The following is a 22643-nucleotide window of genomic DNA, read 5'->3' on the forward strand; positions in this document are numbered from 1 at the left end:
CTACTTTATTCTGGGGATCAGGTTATTTATCGGGTCAGTGAGAGCTGTCTGCCATTAGGGCAGTAAATCCTCAAGGACAAAGGATTCCAGTCCTATCCACACTAATGTCATCCTGCCAAAGTGCAGCAACCATTGGCACCAGCACACAACCAAAGCACAGGAGTGCCAGACACTCCTTCAGGCAGCCACTGCAATTATTGATGCTGCCTGAAGGACTGGAAGCACCACAGTATTACCTCAGCTCTCAGGACTGACCCTCCATCAAACCCACAGCAGCTGGTTTCAGACAGCAGCAAGCAGCAAACTCCACCATTCCTTGGCCCAAGAGCCAGGGAGCCGGGCAGAATGCCAGGTCAAGCACAGCACAGGCCTGGGACAGCCTCCAGCTCCATCAGTGACTTGAGCACCTGGCTACACTGCTATCTGCTAACCCCTTGGATGGCCTCAGGGAACAGCCAGGGATTTCAGAGGTGGGAGTGATGGAGAACTCCAAGCTCCTAGGGACAGGCTGATCCCTACTTCTGCTCCTGCATTTGGGGGCTGAGCGAGAAGTGTCTCCTCCCCAGGGAAGGGGTGGATGTTTAGAGGCTGTTACACAAGCTGACATCCTACAGCCTGCTCTAAGATGAGAGATTGCTGTGAGGCCAGAGCCTTACAGAACTATTTCCCACCCTGGCTTCCCCCTTTCCCACCAAAACGGCAGCACTATGAAAACCCCAGGAGAGCTGCTCCCTTGAACAGTTCCTGTGGGCCTCATGAGGGATTTCCCACTCCAGCCTCCACCTCTGGCCCTCCCAGCAGCACGAGCAAGCCCAGGTTTCACCCACGTGTCGTCCGTGTCGATGGCCTCCCCCCGCACAGCCCCTCCCTGGATGGACTCCATGGCTGTGGAGTACAGGGCCTTCTGCCCCACGGGACGCTTCTCATCCGACGTGCTGTGGGCTCCCTCCGACAGCTGCTCCCGCTCGTGCTGGTCTATGTTATGAACCCCAAGCAGGAGGCTGTAGTCCATGATTTTAAAGCTTTCCAATACCTACAGGTTAATATTGAGTTCAAGAACAAAGACAAAGTATCAAGCCAGTAGCAGAAATACAGACCAGGAAGCATGGTATCAAAGCAATCAAAGCAAAGCCTCCCACCCACATCCTCACTAACAACTAATTTGACAGAGTCTGGAAGTTTCTGAACCAACAGTCATTTCTGGGCTTCAATGCACAGAGTTTGGCCATCCCACAGTCACAGCAAAGGCCTGAAGGCTTGCAAACAACCACTGTATCTGCTGCACAATGATTGGGAAAATGCTCCAGCAAAGCAGCTACAAGGGGAGCAGGCTCCCAAAGTGTGATGCACCAGACAAAGGAGCACAGCCTCAGTCCTCAGAGGCTGCTACGAGATCCAACTCTACTGCCTGGCTTTCAGGGAAAAGGGCAGGAGACAGGATTGATCCTACTCTGGGCTCATTAGCAAGGTTCTCAATTGGGAATTGCTCTTCCTCATGCTTGAGAGCCACAGAGTTCCTTACCCTGTCCCTGAGCTGCCCCCTCCTTACCAGACAGTCTCGCTGCAATGTTTTCACCAAAGCACTGAAGGTGTCTGCATCCAACATCAGGCCCTCAGGCATGTCTTGGATGAAGTCCAGATCCTTGTACGTAGGGCTGGACTTTTCTTTTTCCTTCTTGGATGCCCGGCGTTTGTAGGTTGAACCTTTGAGGTCGAATTTCAGGTGCATTTTCACCACTCGAGGCAGGATGTTGTTCATCACGACCACGCGGATGTTTTTGCCCCCGGACTGCACACAGTACAGTCCATAAAACTTGGGCAGCAGTGTCCGGGGGTTCTGGTTCAGATTCTGTAGCAAGGGTGGAAAAAAGCATGGAAAAACATAATTTGAGCAGAAAATTCCTGCTGTGTTCATCACAAAGCATGTCAACAGTTGGACTAGGGATTCTTTGCTGAGAGGTTTTCTGAACTTAACAGGAGCTCAGTGTATGCATTTGACAAAGTCCTGCATTTCAGTGGCTTTAGGACCTGAAAATACAGGGACTGAGATGTTCAGCACTCTCTGGGCAAATAACCAAGTCCGGAAATCCCCTGCTTTCCCCAAGTACAGCAGTTAAAAAAAGGAAACCAAACTGGGAGAGAAATAAACACAATAAGTGGGAACTTCAAGCTTAAAAATAACAGCTCTTTATCTCTCCACCAGTGTCAGAATCAAGAGTTGTTCTCCAGCCCAGAATAAACCACCGACAGGGTTATTTTTTAAACAAAACAACATAAATGTTTTCCTCCTGTTGCAGAGTTGCTTTATAAAGCAGTCAAGCAGAAAGCACGGATATCCTGTTCTGCTGTCATCTCCTTTTTTTTAGGCAGCAGAATAATTAGGAATGACATGACAGGCAGGATTTGCTTGTTCAGCTTTGGGCACATTTGGGAAGGAAACAGAACTTCTCTGCATGCTGTGGCAGGAAAGACAGTCCTGACAGGTTCTGACAGACAGCAGAAACGTGACTGTATTAAAATTTCATTCCCCTCAGCTCACCCACCTGGGCACAGTAGTGAGCCCTTTTGGAGAGTGCCAAAAGTAACAGAGGCAGGTAAATGGAAACAGCTTTAAAGTAACTCAGGATGAAACCACCCTGCTTCCTTTCCCTGACTCCTTTGATATGGGTGGTTTCCCAGGAGCAGCAGAGTGATCAGGGCTAGCACCACAGAACCCACAGACAGTGGAAAGCTGCAGGTCACTCAGAACTCTGCATCAGACAGGTAAGTTCAGTTTAATTCACCGACTGATGATGGCAGGATTAACAGTGCAACTCCATTCCCACTCAAAACCCCACACCTGATTTACCACACACATTAGGCAACAGGCAGTGCTTTCCAAGAAAACTCACCCTGTCCAGGAATGAGAGTGTCACCTGCAAGAGCAAGTGATTCACAGAATCTCAGGATGGTTTGGGTTGGAAGGGACTGTAAAGACCATTTGGTTTCACCTGTGCAATGGGCAGGGACACCTTCCACTGTCCCAGGGTGCTCCGAGCCCCATCCAACCCGGCCTGGAACACTCTCAGGGATGAAGCAGCCACAGCTACCCTGAGCAACCTGTGCCAGGGAGTCCCCACCTTCACAGGGAAGAACTTCTTCCTGGCGTGGCTGTCATTAACACACAGACATCCCACAACCTGCCTCTCTTGGGGAAACTTTCCCCAGTAAATATTGAGCGAGGGAAGGATTTTCACAGAACCAGTGTAAGATCACATAACCCCACTGCACCAGGCACACAGATGGGGCAGCAGCATTGCTTCTCATCACCTTCTCCTTGGCATCTTCACAACAAACAAATCCCTGCTCGTTGTAACTGAATGTCAAGAGTCCTCATCCATAGATCCAGAACGTCCAGCATGGTTGTGCAGAGAGACCAGCTCCTGGTTTTCACACCAAAACAGCAGGTTTGGGTCCAATTTACTTGACCCAATGCAAGTCTCTGGGTCTCAATATCCTGCCTTGCCAGACTGATATGCAAAGCTGGCTGGCACCTTGGGGGTCTCCAGCTTGGAACTGCTGCCAGTGGGAGTCAGGACAATCCTCAGAGTAACAGTCAAACAGAAGGAATGGGAGAGATTCAGGGACAGCAGTGCTCTCCTCACAAAACCAGGGTGGTTGCATTATTGCCTGGAGTAGAGGAGGCTCAGGGGGGACCTTTTGCTCTCCACAAGTCCCTGACAGGAGGGTGCAGCCAGGTGGGGGTCAGGCTCTGCTCTCAAGGAACAAGGGACAGGATGAGAGGAAATAGCCTCAAGTTAGGGCTGGATATTAGGGGAAATTTTTTCATGGAAAGGGTTGTAAAGGATTAGAACAACCTGTCCAGGGCAGTGGTGGAGTCACCATTCCTGGAAGCATTCAAATAATGTGTGGCTATGGCACTTGAGGACAAGGTTTAGTGGTGACCATCATGGTGCTGAGCAGAAGGTTTGACCTGATGATCTTGGTGGTCTTTTCCAACCTTAAGAGTTTTACTATTCTATGATTGCAATCAGCAGCCATCCCCAAATGCAGGCTGGGGCAGATGCACACTGCCAAGTGCAGAGGAATGAACTAGTTCTGGGAAAAGGACACTCAGAAGTGCACATCTGGGAAGCCATTCTGAGGCCAGAACATGCCTGCAAACTACAGCACAATTATCTGCCTCATGTTTACCCACAAAGTTTGCAAATAATCAGTAGGATTTGTGCTTCTGAGACTGGCTTCATGACATGCTATTAACACTGTCCCTGGCATGGGGGAGGCCACAAGACAGCCAGGTGGAGGACATGCCCTGTGAGGTGCTCTGCCATGACAGAAAAGCTGCCATGACAAAGCTGAGCTGGGTCCTCGGTGATACATACCATGTAGTATCCAGGAAGAAGCTTCTGCAGGAATTCAGCTTCCTTGTGCATCACAGTTTTGATGATGAATTCATCGTCGCTGGTGACATAGAAGAGGGAGCCGCTGGCCCCGGGGTTGGACAGCTCGATCAGAGGCTCGTTACATAACGAATACTGGCGAGAAAAAGAAAAGAAGGTGATGCTTCATCCCCCATTTACTGCAGATTAGAGTTCTATGCCCTCAAGGGCCTTCCCCATCACGTCGTCTCCCTGGGAGATTAAGGGGTAGCAAAGCTCAAGTGAGAACTATTTTCATTATAGGTTTGGTCTGAGCAACAAAACTGATGGACACTTTATAATTAGAGACTAAGATTACAGTTCAGAGCATCCCAACTGCTCAGTATCCAACTAATCATCTGCTTTCAGGAACATCCAGCCTTCATAATGACATCTTATCTGTTCCCATTGTGCCTGCACGCACGTATCCCATTCAGGCTCTTTGAGCACAGCCCAGCACACGCTGATGGGCACAGAGGATTCCAGGAGACGCCACAGCCTGCTCAGGGAACCACGTATCACTGTGCTGGAGGGAACACAACACACTGGCTGTTCTCAGCAGCCTCCCCTGGCCTTGTGCTCCCCCCTTCCCTGCAAAAGTCAGTGCCTGATTCACAGAATCCCAGAATGGTTTGGGCTGGAAATGACCTTAAAGCTCATCTCATTTCATACATGGGCAGGGACACCTTCCACTACACTAGGTTGCTCCAGGCTCCATCCAGCCTGGCTGTATTTTTACAGCCACACCTCACTCCATCAATCCTGCTAAAAACACAGGACAAGCTTTATCCCAAGTGTGCAATGAAAAGGGATGAGCCCTGCTGAAGCACAGCAAAGAGTTCTGCACTGGGACCTGAACTGGGAGAGCACATCTGGTCATCAAGACACAAAAAAGGTCCTCAGATAAGGACTTGCCCAGCAGCAGAGGGAAAAAAAGAGAAAGCAAGGCAGGCAGATGCACTTTTTAGCTCAGTGCCTAGCCAGACAGTGCAGGGATCAGGTGGGTTCAGGGAAGGACCACAGAACTGCTCAGAGAGAGGTGAGATGGGGAGAGGGAGGTGATCAGAAAAATAAATTGAATGCTCATCATTATGTAATGAAAACAGCTTTCAGCTCTGCACAGATTAACAATCCCAGACTTGATCAAGCTAATCATCTCATGCATAATTAAAGGCATTTGCTGCTGTGGCAGGCAAGAGACAGTCAGGAGAAGCAGAAACAACAAATCAAAGCCATGACCTTTGCAACCGAGGCATACTCCTTGCCTGTCCTCAGTTCTGAACACACATCCATCAGGCAGCACTGCCTTGGCTGGCACAGGGGGAGATTGCTCTTACCCTCCCACCAGGCCCTGGCACAGGTTTGTTTCACTGGCAGGTGCTCAGCTGCGACCACCCCTATCTACAGGTGCAGTCACATAAAAAGAGCTGTCCCAAAAGGGGAGGATGTGCTCTCATGGATGTATTTCCTTCCCCAGATCACACAGAACAAGACGTCACATAATGGCAAGGGCACAAATTCAACCACAGGGCACTTGAAGCCCCAACAGCTTGTACTCCAAGGTATTTGAAAACCAGCCTTTCCACTCTGAGGAGCTTTTGAAGCACAAGAACAAGCTGTGGTTTATTCTGTGTTTTTAAGATGATTAAAATAACTACACTCACATAGCTCTCCAGTGAGTACACAAGAAAAAATTCCCATCTTTGTCCTTAGAGTTGCAGGGGACATTCCAGGGTCGCACCCAGCAGAACACAACTCCTTTGGCTTGTAAACACAGTAAGTTATTGTTACCACAAGGACCAGAGAGGGAAGCCCATTGCAGGGCTTACACAGCTAACACTGTGTGCAGGTCATGGCCTCCCTCCAGTATAGGCTGGCAGCTGCTGTTCAGCAAACTCAGACTTGGAATCATGGAATGCTTTGGGATGGAAAGAACCTTGAACCCATCTCATTCCACCCCCTGCCATGGGCATGTATATCTTCCACTACAACACTCCAGCCCCATCCAACCTGTCCTGGAACACTCCCAGGGATGGGGCAGCCACAGCTTATCTGGGCAACTTGTGCCAGGGCCTTACCACCCTCAATGGTAAAGGTAAATAAAGGAAGACAAGACAGAAAAATCTAAAAAATATCCATACCAAATAATCATCTGGACGAATCCCAAAGAGCTCTCGGAAGTACCGGAAAGCCACGGGGGCATAGGTCTTGAACCTGAAGTCGGCGTAGTGGTGAGCCGGGGTGAGGTTACTGCCTTCGCTGCACAGAACACACACAGGCACGGCCTGTTAGCACTCACCAGACAAGCACAGTCACACCAAAGCTACTGTGTGCTTCAGATGCACTGAGCCTTGCGAAAAGACATCTTTGGAACAACAACCACCACCTTTCTTCTGTGGTAGGAAAACAGGAAAACAGGTTTCAAACTATCTGCCAAAATCTATTTCCAGAGATTAAAGGAACAACCACTTGCCAAGCAGAATATATTTACACAGAGAACATAACTTTTATGAGCTTTGTTTATTCACAGTTAGAGAGCTCCCAGAAGGAGCTGCTTCCACATAAAACATGGTATGATTTTGTGGAAGAAATTCTAGATGGACAGCTAGGAAGACAAGCACGTAGGAAGGGTAACAAACTGGAGTGCACAGTACTGCATCCTTCACTGTGCTTCCCTGCAGGCCAGTGCACTGCAGATTCCAACACTTCCCACTGCTCTGTTTGTGTATCACGGAGCAGATTTAAAACATTCAGAGCATACAACTCTGATCTAAAGACAGATGGAAGCTCTCTTAAAAAATCAGTGAGAGGAAAAGAAAAGAAGTAATTCATGCATTCATTTTTTTCTCCTTCTCCTTTACCTTGGGAAAAAAATGCTTTCCACCACGTAGAAGTCCTGCATCAGGACATCTCTCTCTGGCTTGGAGCTCAGATTTCCTACAGTATATCCAATCCCCAGCTGGATGGCCCCCTTCAGAGTGGACGAGGTGGTCTGGCAAAAGGAAAAGAGCAGTCGGTGAGCATTTCACAGCAGATTATCACAATAACATCCCCTGCATTACCACACAGTCATGTCTGTGACTTTTGTGGGGTCATCTCAGGCACCACATGCTGCTAACCAAGTTTACCCAGCTGCTGAAGAGATCAATTAGGGCTTCAGATTTGCTATTTTCAGGACTGTGCTGCCCAAGAGTGCTGCTTAAAAATCTCAACCAGATTAATAACTACTGAGCCATAACTTCTCTCAGCCTGTCACCCACTTGGGTGCCATCCCCCACTCCCCAAACCCAAACCTTTTTGTAGGTGGTTTCCCCAGAAGCATCCACACTTCGATGACCAATCTTCTTTCCTTGGCCTGGCTGTCCTGGCAGTGAGGGGCCCTGCAAGGAGAGCACAGGGACAGTCAGGGCCTGGGCTGAGCTGCCACCAAGCACATACAGAGCAGCACAGCCACACTCCCACACTGTACTGCACACTGGGCTCATGGTACTGCTGGAGAACACCTGGCAGAGTGCCAACAGGTGAAAGTGAAGCTCTTTGAATTACAACTTCCACCCCTGAAGATGAGTTCACTCCACCTGACACCCCCACAGCTCGCTGCAGAGCCCGCAGCAAAGACACCAAGCTTGGAAAAGATCCAGCTGCCAAGATTCCCCTGGTGCTTGACTGCAGTTTCTCATTGATTTAAAACAGTGATGTATTAAATCAAACAGCCAGAGACTTATTCTTAAAATCCCACACCCTCAGGTGTCACACTGACACCTCGGGTTTTGCTGGAGAGATCAGAGCCAGCTGATGGGACAGCCCAGCCCCACTCACACTGAGATAATCTATTTAAGCAAGATCTCATCTGTTTACAATTCCAAGGCTGAGCCCACACAGGGTGAGCCACAGGAATGTCTCTTCCACAGGTTTTGAAGTTTACAGAAATGCTATAGACTGCCAGCACTTCAGGGTGACAACAAATCTGCTCCCGTCCCTTTCTCCTCTCCTACCTTTGAGTTTGCCTAGGCCTTTCTTTGCCAACCCAGAAGGTAGCAGGTTGTGGCTGCTCCTTTAACAGCCTGGGGTAACCAGGTGTTGGAAGTTCCCTGCAGCTCCTTTTGCAGCCCTAGGGACTCTCTACTCCACCACTAGTCACCACTGCACCCACACCCAAGCTCTCTGCCAGCTGTCCCCATGGATTCTGGAGCCCACCAGACAGCTAGAAATGGTGAGAGACCACTTCAGGGTTTGCTACATTGCAGAACAGCTTTGGATGTTCCTTTGAACAACACGCAGAGAGATCCAAGGTCACTTCCCAAGTGACACTGTTCTATCCCTGTCCCTCTTGAGTGCTGCACAGACCCAGCTCTGAACCAATTGCTCCAGCAGACAATGGATAATTTTGCTCAGACTAAGAAGTTCTTTGTACTTTAGCTTTTGATCGAGAGCTTGCAGTTATTTCTGGTCAATCTGCTCATACTTCTCATTCTAGTGGGCAGTGTGAGCTCTTCTTCAAAAATCCCATTTCCTACCCTATTTTATTGGCAGGGCCAGCCTTGAGCACTCCTCCTCCAGCAGCTGTGAGCAGCAGCACAGCTCAGCCTCTCCTTCTACCAACCCATTGAATCTTACTCCATGCAAGCCCAAGCTGTGCTGTCCTGCCTTGCCAATGGCTCACCATCATCCTCCCAACGTGATGAGCAGACACAGGCAGGGGAAGGGACTGCCATCCTAAGAACTGCAGTGACAAAAGTCTCTTCCAGTCTCCTGTTCTGCCTGTGGCTGTTTCCAGGACAAGAAAAAGTGGCCCTACTTGTGCACTGAATGATGCAATCACAGAAGCTGAGCTTCCCACTACACATATTCCTGTGCAGGTACAAAAGAATCAAGTGTCACATTCCAGGCAATTTTCTGGGAAGATTTTGCTGTTCATGTATACAAATGCTCATCATCACAGGTGAAGAACGGGAAGGGGGATATCAAAAAATTTGATCAAACAAAAATAATTTGAACATGATGCCCTAAACCATGAGTGTGGGTTTCAGGGAACAGCTTTTAGGCACAGAGCCTCCTACTAGATTCCCTGCTGCCAACTGTGAAGAGTTTTGCTCCAGAAGGTAACAGTGACTCAGAACCTGTGACCTGGAATATCTACAAGAGAAGATGAGTCCCTGGAGATGTTCCCCTGTTTTAGGGCTTCACAAATCACAGCCTCCCTACCTCGCTCCCAGTGGGTAAGTGTTGGAATCAGAAAAATAGAAACTTCCACAGACATGGAAGGGTTTGATTTGCAGCCTTGGGAGAAGCTTGGATTGATGTAAAAATACAATACACAGACATTAAGCAGAAAAAACATAAACTTATGTTCCTATAGTTGTAAGTAAGAATATGCCTTAAATAAGTGAGAAACTGTATTGGGTAAGATAGTGAAAGGTTTATGATGTAGGGCTGTGGTTGTATAGAGTGAGCTAAGAGTTTAGAAGTTATAATAGAACATATGTGTATATGTGTGATAATAGCCCACTGGACAAAAGTATCTGCAGTGCAGCAGAAGTAAGTAAAGGTGATGGGTTAGAAAAGCAAAATAAACCCTGTGGCAACTGTCTGTTGGTTTAGAAAGTTCTGTATTGTCTTGTAATGAAGAACTTGTGACTACTTTGAACTATGGCCGACTGCCTGCTCCTCTAAGATCTCACAGCCTCTGAGACTGATGTTCATCTGAGCAATAAATCATTCTTAGCCAGAAAACAGTCCCACCCTTTCATTAAAAGCAGCGACAATGACAGGTAAGACCCACCACAGAGGCCTGGGGATGCCCAGTGCAGGCACTCTCCAGTTCCCACCTTCAGGTGCTGGTGTGCAAGAGGTGCCCTCAGTCCCAGTGCAAAGGTATCATGGATCACACAGCCAGAACTGGCCACATGATGGGCACAATCCCTCCACATCCCTTCTGTGGCTGCAGTGATGCCAATGGAGGGACCCTGGAGACCTGCCACTAATTTTATTTCTTCCAAATAACAAACAGAGATTTTGTAGTAATCTCGTAAGTATTTTGAAATGCAGTTTTGCTAAAAAAACAAAAAAGGCAAGCAGAAGAGTTTCCTAGAGCTCTGTGTTCTCATTTCTCAACACAGGATTGTCAAACCCAGCTTCACACATCTCACCTCAGTGATGGCTGTCTTCTTTGCGCCCAGACCTGCAGACAAAAGAGAACAGCATTAGAAGAAGTAGGGACATCCAATAAAAACCCTCAACCCAAGCACCAGAACTCAGAAAACAGCTCAAAGCTTTGTCTTTTCAAGTACAGCAGCCAGCCTTTAGAGCAGCTGGTTTTGCTCGGTTTTCAGCTTCACCAGTGCAGGAATCTGATGGTACAGGAGTCACCCAAACAATTTCATATTCAGAAGTACAAAAATGCACATTTTTTCCCAGCAACAGTATTTCCTAGAGGCTTCAGCAGGGAGGTCTCACAAATCTCTGCTGCCCCATTAAGCAGTGGTTCCACACTATGCTGAAGAGTTGGATCCACACAGAAACCCAGAGAGACACTCCTGAAGCTGTTTTCCAGCCACTCGGAAGGCACTTGACAAACCATATTGATAATTGAATATATTTATAGAATCCTATGTCCAAATATATCACACAAATGAATGCATCATTTATCTTTATCGCTGCCTCAGGAGAAGCCACTGCTGCTCCATTACAGCCAACAGTGGAAATCAGGGTTTTGCCTTAAGCTTTTAGGTATAAAATCAGAGCTGGAAACACAGGCCCAAACCCTCAACATGAGGCCATCTCCCATTTCCTAACCTGAGTTTGTTTTTCTGAGTTTTTCCAAGCCCAAGTTTGCAAGAAGCTCCTCAATTTCAGACAGCAGGGAGCACAGGCTCCTGTGTGGAATGTGGGACCGTGAGATCCAGCCCAGCTGGCTCCTGAGAGCTACCAGGAAGGATCAAGAGCTGCTGGAGAGGAGCTCCCCACACCACCCCAGCACCTGTGTGTGCACAGACCAGTTCCCATGGAGGAGTCTCTAGCACAGAACACAAACTCAAGGGACAGCTTTAAGGCCTTGCTTCCACGTATGAGTCTGCCACTCCCTGCTCTTGTCCTACAGCATTCCTACAGGCACAGAGCCTTAGCAATCCATAGTCCTTCAGAAAGGGCTTAATTTGCAAAAGACCATTGAATGCAGTTTTGAGTTCATCTACACTCAAATTAGGGGGTGGTCCTCTCTGGGAGGGAGTGGATGTCCTCTGTATCCTGGCTGGAGAGCAGGAAAAGCCCAAGAGCCCCCAACCCAACTTCTGCTGCTTCAGCATCTCCCCCATTTGGTTAAGGAAGAACTTTGAGGGTATACCCAGGGTGCCTGTTCAACCCCCTCAAAGGGAAGCAGTGATGTTGCTCCAAGGCTTCTTTCAGAAGGAGCCTGAGCAAGAACCTGGGCATCAGTACCTGAAGGGGCTCCAGGAGAACTGGAAAGGGACTGGGGACAAGGGCCTGGAGAGACAGAACAAGGGGGAATGGCTTCCCACTGCCAGAGGGCAGGATTATATGGGATATTGCAAAAAAATTCTCCCCCGTGAGGATGGTGAGGCCCCGGCACAGGGTGCCCAGAGCAGCTGTGGCTGCCCCTGGATCCCTGGAAGTCCAAGGCCAGGCTGGACGGGACTTGGAGCAACCTGGTCTATAGGAAGGTGTCCCTGCCCATGGCAGGGGATAGAACAATATGAGCTGTAAGGTTCCTTCCAACCCAAAACATTCCAAGATTCCATGATAATGGGATGACAACGCCAGGGAAGTGTGTGACTCAGTTACATTTTGGAAAACATTTCAGACTCCGGAAAGAAAATAAACAACAAACCGAACAAAAAACCCTTGGTGAACACAGGGGAGATGAAGCTGCTCTGACTCAGAAGTGCTGCAGGTGTCTCACCATCCTCATCTCCACAAACTGGGCAGTCCCTCATGTGAAACAGGTCTTGTCACGCGGCACTTGGAGCTGTCTGCAGAGCAGCCCCGGGCCTGCAGCCCAGCCTGTGGGGCAGAGCCAGGGCGGCACGGGAAGAGTCACTTCTTGTTATTGTCTTTTAAACAGTGCCCACCTCCTGCCTCAGGAACAGCCACTGAAATGCCACTGCCTGTGCCTCACAATGGCACTGCAAACAGGCAGAGAGAAGCGAGCAGAAGGGGACCCCGAAGGGTGCAGAGCAGCTCCCCTCGGTCACACACTCAGGTGAGGGGTGTCACTGACACAGGCAGGTGACACACACCACGGGACATGAACCCTGTCACTCCTCCAGCCCTCAAAGTGCAGCACCACAAGGCTCAGGACCACTGCGAGCTCAAACCGTGCTGAAAAATTTGTTCTTTGGCCTAAGCCAACACAATTTTATGATCACTGAACAAAACACCCTGCAATGGCCCGGAGAGCAGGAAATACAGGGCCGAGTGAGCATTTGGCTAATGAACTTCCAGGGCACAAGCTGAAGCAGCACTTCCAGACCATGGGGGAATCCAAAGGAGCTAATGCTGCTCCAGACTGAGCACTGGAAATTGCTGGGAATACAGCACAACTGAGAGCCCTGGGCCAGGGGAATGTGCTCTCCCTGCACGGCTGCCACTGCTCTCCTGCTGCACTAAGCTTGTTTCTGCACTTTGTCACAATTCCAGAGCAGGAGATTATCTTTAATTTTGTGATAATTACCACAAGCCACTTTCATTCCCAGCTTTTAAGTGTCTACTGCTGTACATGTACCAAATGTGGAACCAACACCAACCGTCCACACAAAGGAAAGGTGTTGGAGGCAAGGAACCACAGATCTTGGGGAGAAATGATGCTTGATGTGGGTAAGAGCAGCCCCAGCAAAACCTCCCTCTGCCCCCACCACTACTAAGAAGTAATCAGCTTTATAAAATCAACTTGTCTAGTCAGAAAATGTAAAAATCTTCCACTGGCTCCTCTGTGCACAGCACATGGCTATGCTCGGCCCAAACAAGCTGACAGATGGTCTGGCAAAATCTGATTTAACTTCAGCTCCAGGGGTTATTGAGCCACGAGGCAGCGCTGGGGTTTGCAGGAGCGGGAGCTGGGGGAAGTTTCGGCACTTAATGAGCTAATTGAAATGATTCTTATCCGATTTGGTGTGGCTTACCAGGCCGTGCTCAGAAATGGGATGAGAGGCTCGTGGAGGGAAACCCTGAGATGAAACCCCAACTTTCTGTCCTGCCCCCAGTCTGTGCGTGGGCTCTGCCAGGCACTTCATGCATGCTTGACCTGCTGCCTTCAGTTCTGTTCTCATATGTGCAGGGCTTCTATGCAGCCTCTGAAATAAACACTTCAGTTGTGGCATTCAGCAAATCCCATCTCAGACTTGTGTTTTTTCCATATTCACAGTCACACTGGACACCACCACCACTAAGCTGACGCCCTGCAGGACAGGCAGGAATTTCCTCCTGGAAAGCCTCCCCTGTGCAGGAAAGGGCTCAAGTTTCAGCTCTACCAGCCAGAGGAGCAAAACCTTCACAAGGTAAGGGTGAGGAGGCCCTGGCAAAGGTTGCCCAGAGAGCTGTGGCTGCCCCATCATCCCTGGAAGTGTTCCAGGCTGGGCTGGATGAGGCTTGGAGCAACCTGGGAGAGTGGAAGGTGTCCCTTCCACTCCCTCCAAACCAGGTGAGGCAGGTTGACTTGCCAAAACCCTTCATGATCAAAACAGGCATTAGAGGCTTCTGTCCACTGGAAAGGAATTCCTTAAAAGGTTTACAAAAATCCAACAGAAGCCTATCACAGAATCCTAGAATACCCTGAGTGGGAAGGGACCCACAAGGACCACTGAGTCCAGCCCCTGTCCCTGCACAGCCACCCCAACAGCCCCACCCTGAGCAGCCCTGGCAGCGCTGGCCAAACGCTCCTGGAGCTCTGGCAGCCTTGGGGCCGGGGCCATGGGCAGTGGGCAGCCCTGGGCAGCCTGGGCAGTGCCCACATGATCTAATAATGAAGTCTTCTTTATACACACAGACATATATTTATAAATTTTAAGTATCTGATGCTTTATGATACCCTAGAGAAGTAAAAACAAATCTAAATAACCAGTGGACTCCTTTCTCTGATCAGAACTGCTGCTGCATCTTTACTAAAAGCTTCACTTTATTTAAGGGTTTATAAGGACATACAATGTGACTGGAACTAAAAATACATGAAAATAGAAATGCCACATAAGCTCCTTGGCTGGAGGCTGCAACAGCATGACTCTCCCACAAATCCAGCACACCAGAGACCTGCAGTTTGCCACTTGCACCCAGCCTGGACTGGTGGAAGGTGTCCCAAAGGAGTGTGCCTATCTCATTTTTCAATTTCCCCATTGAGAACAAGACAATGTGACACATCTGAGCAGCCCATTTGGACAATAAGGGGATGTGGAGACTGTAACCAGGACATGATTCCCTGTTCCATCTGACCCCTAACACAGACTTGCTCAGTCAAGGCCTTACAGGCAAAGGCAGTAACAAGAATGCCAAGACAGGAGCTGTGGAAGTTAAAGCCCCCACACGTGTATTGCTATCAAATACAGGCAGAAAGGATGGAAATTAAACATATCCATCAAAAGAGACCGCTGTTACTACTTGTAAGCGACTGCTGGTAAAAACAAATTAAAAGTAAGGAAGACTGGAGGACGTGATTCAGCAAAACATGGAATGGTATGGATTGGAAAGGACCTCAAAGTTCATCTCATTTCACCCCTTGCCATGGGCAGGGACACCTTCCACTAGACCAGGATGCTCTGAGCCTCCTCCTTGGACGCTTCCACCCATGGGGCAGCCACAGCTGCTCTGGGCACCCTGTGCCAGGGCCTCAGCACCCTCACAGGGAAGAATTTCTTTGCAATATCCCATCTAACCCTCCCCTCTGACAGGGCATTTCTCCTTGTTCTGCTCGTCCAGGCCCTTGTTCAGAGTCCCTCTCCAGGTCACTTGTAAGACAGAAAACACTCTTGAACTGGGAAGCAGCCCCTGAGCCAGAGCAGCAGCCAGCTGGGCTTCCCAAGTAGCCAGCAGAAGCATTGGCTGTGTCTCAAGGCACAGGCAAAAGCAATCCCTGAATTTCTTCTCACATGCCACACGTGTGGCTCCAGCTCCCACCACATGGAGCTGCAGCACAGGGCAGTCCTGGGAGGGGAGGGGACACCACAGGGAGCAGGAGCTGGCTGAGCCACCCCCCAGAGAAGGCAGCTGAGTACAACCTGCCCTTCCCAGGCACCTATTTCTGATCATTAAACATATTTTCTTCACATAATTCAACACAATTTGATTCAGATGAGAATCATCAAGTAAGGCACAAAATGAAATTAAAATTTTGGGGGTTTTTCCCCTTATATGTGCCATCTCTTGGCAGAAAGAGCTGTAGCTGTTCAGCACTCTGGGCATGGATCCTGCTCCTGCCATATGAGAGCTTGGAGAAATAACACAGAAATAAAGCAACCCGAGATAAATTCTGCTTGTTATGTAGAACCTACGTAAAGTTTTACCATCTAAATGTATCTATTTTCCCTGCAGCAATGCCAGACTGACTGACTTTTGGGATCACCCACACAAAACTGGTGCTGGTCAAACCCAGCCGATCCTCTCTACTGCCTGGTTCACCCCATCATTCATCCCAGTGCTCAGGCAAGGCTGGCTCCATCCCTATGGGCAAGCATACAGAGGGAGGAGAGGCCTGGCTCTGATGCACCTGCAGCACAGGTAGCTCAACATTCCTCAGGACACTTTAGCCAGCATCCAAAGTCCAGCAGCTATTTGCAGCAGGAATGCTGGCAGCACTGGGCAGTATCCAAACTGGGCTACCAGAAGTAGCCAGAGATAAAAAATCCTGTTTAATCCCACCTCAGCCACCCTGATCTGCTCCCTGTCCTCTGCTCCTTCTATCACCCACGTGGGCTCTGTGCCTTGTTTTCAGCACACAGGAGCCACCTTCACATAAAACGACATTTGCACACCAGGATCTGCTGGCCCAGCTCCGTGTGCTGCACTCTTCCCATGGCCTTTGTCTTGTTTTTCTCAGCAGAAACGCTGAGGATGGGAACAGCAAGGCTTGTACAAATAAATGGCTTGTACAAACGAAGGGAAAGAGCTTAATGTGCAGGCTGGGCCTCGGGGCACTGCTGTGCTACCTGCTGAGAGCACTGACACGGCTGACCCCTCCTTTCCACCCCGGGCACGGACATGCTCTTCCATTAAGTGGAGACAGAGAGGCACAGGGAGCCCCAGTCCTGTCTCAGCCACCCCCTCAGGTTTCTGACCCCCAGACTGCAGAAGCTGCTCTCCTGCCAGCTCCTAGGGATCAGCACTGAATCTGTATTTTACAGCCCAGCTCAGCTGATCAAAGCAAACTTCCAGCTTATGGAGCATCAGCACTGCCAGGCACTGCTACAAAAGGATGTTCTGCAGTAAAGGCATCTACCAGCCTGGTTTATTTTTGGGTTTATGCAGAAACTCTTTCTGCCTCAAAAATAAATCCATTTATCCCAGCTCAAGAGGCAGGGCAGAAGCTGAAGACGCAAGCAGGGAGTTAACACGTCCCTTCCTCATCGTCAGCTGCAGGTGCCACCACATCCGGGGTGCAGCATCCCGGGTGCAGCCCTCCTCAGGGAGCTGAGCCAGGACATCACCACGCTGGAACGTTTCCTTAACAACTCCCTGGAAAAGCACTTACAGCACCAAAGCCCAATTACAGTGAGGAACAAGCAGGACAAGACCAGGGAAATTAAATTCAAAAAGAACTGATTTGTTTTCTTGTTTTGGATCAGCTGCATGTAGAAAAAGGACAATTTTGGAGTGCTGAGCCCAAAGCGTGTGACACAGTGACAAAAAGCAAAACAAAAATCTCATCAAAAGCAGCACACAATAGCTGCCACCCAGCAGCGGAACAGGCTGCAGCCGCTCGGCTCAGTAATTATGCAATCCAGTGGGATGTTCGGGCAAACATCTGCTCCATGGGAAAGGTGCAGCCTTATCTGAACACCGTGTTCCTGCTCCCTTCCACACGCTGGCCACAGGAGGATTGTGGAGTGGAAGAACACAGGCTCCCCAGCACGTCCCCCGCGGGCAGCGGGGGCAGGAAGGCCAGAGGCTCCCAAGGTCAGACACCCAGCAGCGGCGCTGGGAGTGCTGGCCTCTTCCCACCTTCTGGCTTCTCTGTTTATTACAACCTGCAAGCCCAATCTGCCTACCAGCACTCACAACAAAGCTTGAGCAGGATTAGAGACAGCAAACATGGAGCGGGAAGTGTCACCTCTGCAGGACAGAGCCAGTTCTGTGCCTATGATGACACTCAGGCACAGAGGTGCAGCACTGAAACCACGACGCCAATTTAGAGCAGGGCCATAAAAGGCTGAAGGACTTTGAAGCCACATTCCTCACAATCATCCAGAAGAGCCAGAGCAACATTCAGCTGCCCTTACCTTTGTTCAAGGGAAGGATAAGCTTCAAATCCCCTCCTAGCAGGTTACAACCCACTGACTCTGCTCACTCCAGCATCTCCTGCCTGCCCAGAGCTGTGGTTTGGCAGCAAGAGGACACAGAACCTCCTGCTGCTTTTCTAGCTGTGTTGCAAAACCACTGGGGACCTGAATGCAGCACATGACCCCAGGCAGCCCCTGGGACTCTATTCTGTGTGCTCAGATAGAGTTTCCAGCTGCCACAAGGTCCCCGAGAGCCACTTCTCAAACCTAGGTCAGACAAGCACAAGGCAGTGAAGCAATTCACTTCCCTCGTTCATTTTCCAAGCATCCCCCCTGCCTGCAGTCCCCTGCTGAGAAGCAGGATCCAGGACCTTTAACATGTCCTACCTATGTAGGGAAGGATGCTCACCTCCATCCTCCAACATGCTGCTCTCCCAATGCCACTAATAGAGAGGGAGAAGCTTGACCTGACTAAACCAAGGTCACACCCTGCCTGCCACAGCCAGAACAGTTGCTCTGTCCCAAATACCCAGGGTTTCCATTGTGGCACAGCTCAGGGCTTTGGCTGCTCGGGGCTTAGTGTCAGCCCATAGCACCTCCCAGACAGGTAGGGATTAGTGCTGCTGGAGCCTCTTCATCAGCCAAGCTCCTTCTGGAACTCGCTGGCTCTGTGAGGACACTTCAAGGCAGGTGCCAGGCAAAGGACAGGGAACTGCTAGCTGGAAAAAGGATATATTCACTGTGTCAATCTCAAAAATTCTTATGCTGATAAATAACACAGGATATTATTATTAAGAGGACAAACCCCCTTTAACTAGAGCAGTATCTTTGCACATTAGCTTGGCTCTCTTTCCAATATTCCTTCTCTGGGTATCCTGCAGAGGATCTCAGCCTGTCTGAGAGGGGAGGACTGGTAATGCAAAGGAATCATTCCAGCTGCCTGCAGGAGCAGCAGCACAGCAGACACCAAGAGAGCTGGATTACACGTTGCATGAGACAGTGACAAACTATTCCCCCGACTTTATCTCTCAGCCCTGTCTCCCTCCAGGAGGGATCAGCCAGATAATTCATAACTTCCACTATTTAAAAGTGTCTTCCTCAAACAAGACTGGCCCCCTTGCTCACTCACCAGCAGGAATTGTTCTAATCTAATTTATCCTGAGAATACAAGAATGCAACCCAGGAAAGATATCCACCATTTTCTGACATTCTAAAAAAATATGTTGAAGTCTAGTTACTACAGTCAAAGAAGGTAGGGAAATCTATTTGAAGTTTCCCAAAAATCACCTACCACAGCACCAGGACACAGAGATGTCACCACAGTCAGCACAGCTTTAAATCCATGGGATCCCAGCATCCCAACCAACAGCAGCCTCCAAAGGGAAAACAGCTGTTCTGACTGCAGGCCACCCTCACAAGACATCCCAAAGGTGCACCTGGATATTTACCTAGTGGGGCATTTCCTGATTTACTCTGTAGCCAAAGCTGCTCGGCTAAATCCTGTAAGATTTAATTCCACTCTGGCTAACATCACCTGACAGAGATTTTCTGAGGGTGCTCAAGCACTGGAGACTTGAAAGGGGATTTCAGAGCAAGGTTATGTACAACATGCGTCACTGGACATAAAGTCCTTGTACCCAGCCTGATGGGAGCAGCCAACAAACTCCTTCACCAAACACTTCCAGGTTGCCACGGGTGCTGCTGATAACACTGCAATGTGGAGCTTTGCATCCCAATGCTGAGGACAAGGCCTGGGTGGGAAAGGAGGCAGGGACATCTCTAACTTCTACCTGTTTCAAAAACAGATGTCCAGACAAAAGCATTAGGTTGCATTTCCAGTTTTCAGAGCGTGAGTTTGTGATACAGCCCTCAAAGAGCACATCCTCTGCACAAGTCAGACATGGTTTTCAAGATGACCAGGCACCAATGAAAACACACAGTTAAGAAAACATGCTTAAAAAAGCAGAGCAGTGACATATCCAGTCAAGGTTTGACTTGATAATCTTGCAGGTCTTTTCCAATTTTAATGGTTCCATGATTCTATGACCTACTTCTAAATAAACCTGAGTTTTTGCTGATGTAAAAAGGAGAAATCCAAGCTCTCCAGGCTGCAGACACAGCTAATCTGAGCTGGTTTCTTAGCTTCATTCAAAACTCATTCTTCCAACTCTACTGCTTCCTATCAGCATGTCCTGCACCTGCCTGGCAGCACCTCACCACCCTTGCTGCCTTTGCCTGTCCTGCACCACCCATCCAGATCCCAGAGCACAAGAAAGTGAGGGCTGGCTCTTTAGGAGCAAATTCTGCCTAATCCATAGCAGCTACTGCAAATTCTGTCTTCCAGGTAGATCCAGATGGATCCTGGGCTGCATCGAAAGAATTGTGACCAGCAGGGTGAGGAAGGGGATTCTGCCCCTCCACTCCACTCCTGTGAGGTCCCACCTGCAGAGCTGCCTCCAGGTCTGGGGTCCAACATCAACAAGATATGGAGCTGCTGGAGCAAGACCAGGAGGCCCTCTGCTCTGAAGCTGAGGATGTTCACCTGGGCAAGGCTCCAGGGAGAGCTCAGAGCCCCTTGCAGGGCCCAAAGGTGCTCCAAGAGAACCAGAGAGGAACTGTGAACAAGGGCTCAGAAGGACAGGACAAGGGGGAATGGCTTCCCACTGCCAGAGGGCAGGGTTAGATGGGACATTGGGAAGAAATTTTTGGCTGTGAGGGTGGTGAGATCCTGGCACAGGATGTCCTCAGGAGCTATGGCTATCCGAGCCCTGGCAATGTTCAAGTTCTAGTGGGATGGGGCTCAGAGCAACCTGGTGTAGTGGAAGGTGTCCCTGCCCATGGCAGGCAGTGCAACAGGATGAGCATTAAGGTCCCTTCCAACCCAAACTATTCTGTGATTCCATGATCCCTCCCTTCCCTGGACATTCCAACACCTTCCCTCTTCCTCAGACTGAGGGGGCTGGTAGCCAGGAGGGTTCCTGAGCCTCCAGTCTTCGCCCCAACTGGGGCTCTGTGTACCAACATTCCCCAGAGCCGCAGCAGCTCTGCACAGACAGATCACTGTGCTGTCAGACTCAGGAATGATTTCCAGGGCAAAAGCTACTGACACAAGGTGTGGGGAGTTGGAGGTTAAGAATAAATTTTCATTATTGCTCATTACCATGTTTTTTTCTCACTGGCCTAGCTAAGGCCTTCTCCTCTCTGTGACTCAAGTGTTTGGGTCAGGTGCTCCTGCTCTGCTCTCACAAAGGCACCTGAACAGATGGAAGAAAACAAACCACAGCAGAACAAGCTCCAAAGATGGAGTGTTCTGCCAAAAATCGTAACTCAAAGTTTCAGCAAGTCTCTCCTCTCCCTGGGATCCTGGCTGTTGCATGGTAGCCAGTGACTCAGCTAGGAGCTGAAAAGAAGATACCTAAAAAACAATGACATTTCAAAAAAATACTTCTAGAGCTCTTACTAGGAAATTCAGACAGGTGAGACACACAAAGAGGGCATGAAGAGATAGCCTGCTGCCCATGCTGGGCTACAGGGATGTCTCAGTTGCATTGCACCAGCAATCAGGGACAGCCTCCTACAGTGCAGCCAGCCACGAGCTGAAGGACAGGCTGGTTCTGGCACAGACTTGCAGCCTGCTCCAAGCTGGGGCAGAAAAGCAGCTTCTCCAGTTTGGCCTGAAGGACTTGCACTTAGGAGGCTGAGCCAGGAATTTATTACTTCTATTTAACCAAGTGCAGCAATGCACATTTATTTATTCATTTGGGAACCAGATCTCCAGACTCTGCACAGGTATGTGCCCAAACAAAGATGCAAAAGAAGAAAGAACAAAATCCTAAAGAACACTCAGGCTCCCAAGGTGCTGCTCAGGCAGAACTCAGGCTGTTGCTGAGCTTGTTCTCCTGAACTCCTGCAGGCCCCCAGCTGCTGAGGACCATGCAGATTGCTGGCGTTGCTTTCCCCGAGGCTGAGCACACATTTGTACCCAGCACAGCCACAAACCCCTCTGGAGGCAGCACCAGCTTGGGCTGAGCTTGCAGAGGCCACAGGATGTGCCTCACCTTTGGTATTCCTGCACTTGCACAGGACAGAGGAGGGGTCAAGGTCTCTCTGAAGTGATGTGGTTTCTAGGATGTGTCTGATAGATAACTTAACAGATGAAAGACAACAAGTTACCTTGGAGTTGAGCCCCAGCCAGCTGGGTCACCTCTCTTCCCAGCTTTCCAGAGCCTCCAGATCTTGTGCTGTGGGTTTCAGGGTAGCTCTTCTCCAGTGAGGAGGAGGAGGAGGAGGAAGGCATGCCTTAAACAGAGAGAACTACAGCTAAAGAATATTGCCTGACTACAACTAAGAATATTTCTGTCCCACATAGGGTTGGCAAAACCCTCTGCCCAGGTGGGATGAACCCAACCTTAACCAGGGAGGCAGAAAGCAAGTTTGGGCATCAAGCTTGAAATTTGACTTTGCAAAAACACAAGTGACCACCTCAGGAAGAGCCCAGGCTGGCTGCTTACACAGCTTATAAATGAGCACTGAAATCACATTGTAAACTCCAGATGCAACTGGGAACAACTTGTGGTCTCCAAGGTTCTCAAACAGAGCCCTGAATAACTTGTGCCCTTCTCAGGGCTTTACTCAGCATCTGCCCAACACAAGGAAAAACTTGGGATGTCATAAGAATCATAGAATCATTAAGGCTGGAAAAGACCTCCAACATCATCAGGTCCAACCTCTGACTGAAGCTCATCATGCCCACTAAACCATACAGCCAAGTGCCATTACTACCTGT

At 49.5% G+C, this 22643-nt stretch overlaps 1 protein-coding gene and 1 long non-coding RNA gene across 9 annotated transcripts in view; one reads left to right on the forward strand and one right to left on the reverse strand.

The window, feature by feature from the left end:
* Positions 1-22643, reverse strand: part of PIP5K1C (phosphatidylinositol-4-phosphate 5-kinase type 1 gamma) — a 50272-nt gene that overhangs the window by 13997 nt on the left and 13632 nt on the right. For 5 of the 8 annotated variants that reach the window (XM_064396724.1, XM_064396727.1, XM_064396723.1 and 2 more), the window contains exons 2-9: positions 22031-22156; positions 10568-10599; positions 7712-7798; positions 7280-7410; positions 6560-6677; positions 4383-4535; positions 1550-1849; positions 828-1033 (exon numbers count right to left, since the gene is read on the reverse strand). In XM_064396724.1, the coding sequence (XP_064252794.1) occupies positions 828-1033; positions 1550-1849; positions 4383-4535; positions 6560-6677; positions 7280-7410; positions 7712-7798; positions 10568-10599; positions 22031-22156 (1153 nt within the window). The remainder of the gene's footprint in view (positions 1-827; positions 1034-1549; positions 1850-4382; positions 4536-6559; positions 6678-7279; positions 7411-7711; positions 7799-10567; positions 10600-22030; positions 22157-22643) is intronic. The other 3 variants (XM_064396729.1, XM_064396728.1, XM_064396730.1) reach the window with 1 other exon arrangement.
* On the forward strand, positions 13000-16154 carry LOC135284910 (uncharacterized). The gene is made up of 3 exons (XR_010350000.1): positions 13000-13250; positions 13798-13930; positions 15954-16154. It is a non-coding gene; the product is annotated as an uncharacterized LOC135284910 (long non-coding RNA).

This window comes from Passer domesticus, chromosome 21, assembly GCF_036417665.1.
Source record: "Passer domesticus isolate bPasDom1 chromosome 21, bPasDom1.hap1, whole genome shotgun sequence".
Classification (NCBI taxonomy): domain Eukaryota; kingdom Metazoa; phylum Chordata; class Aves; order Passeriformes; family Passeridae; genus Passer; species Passer domesticus.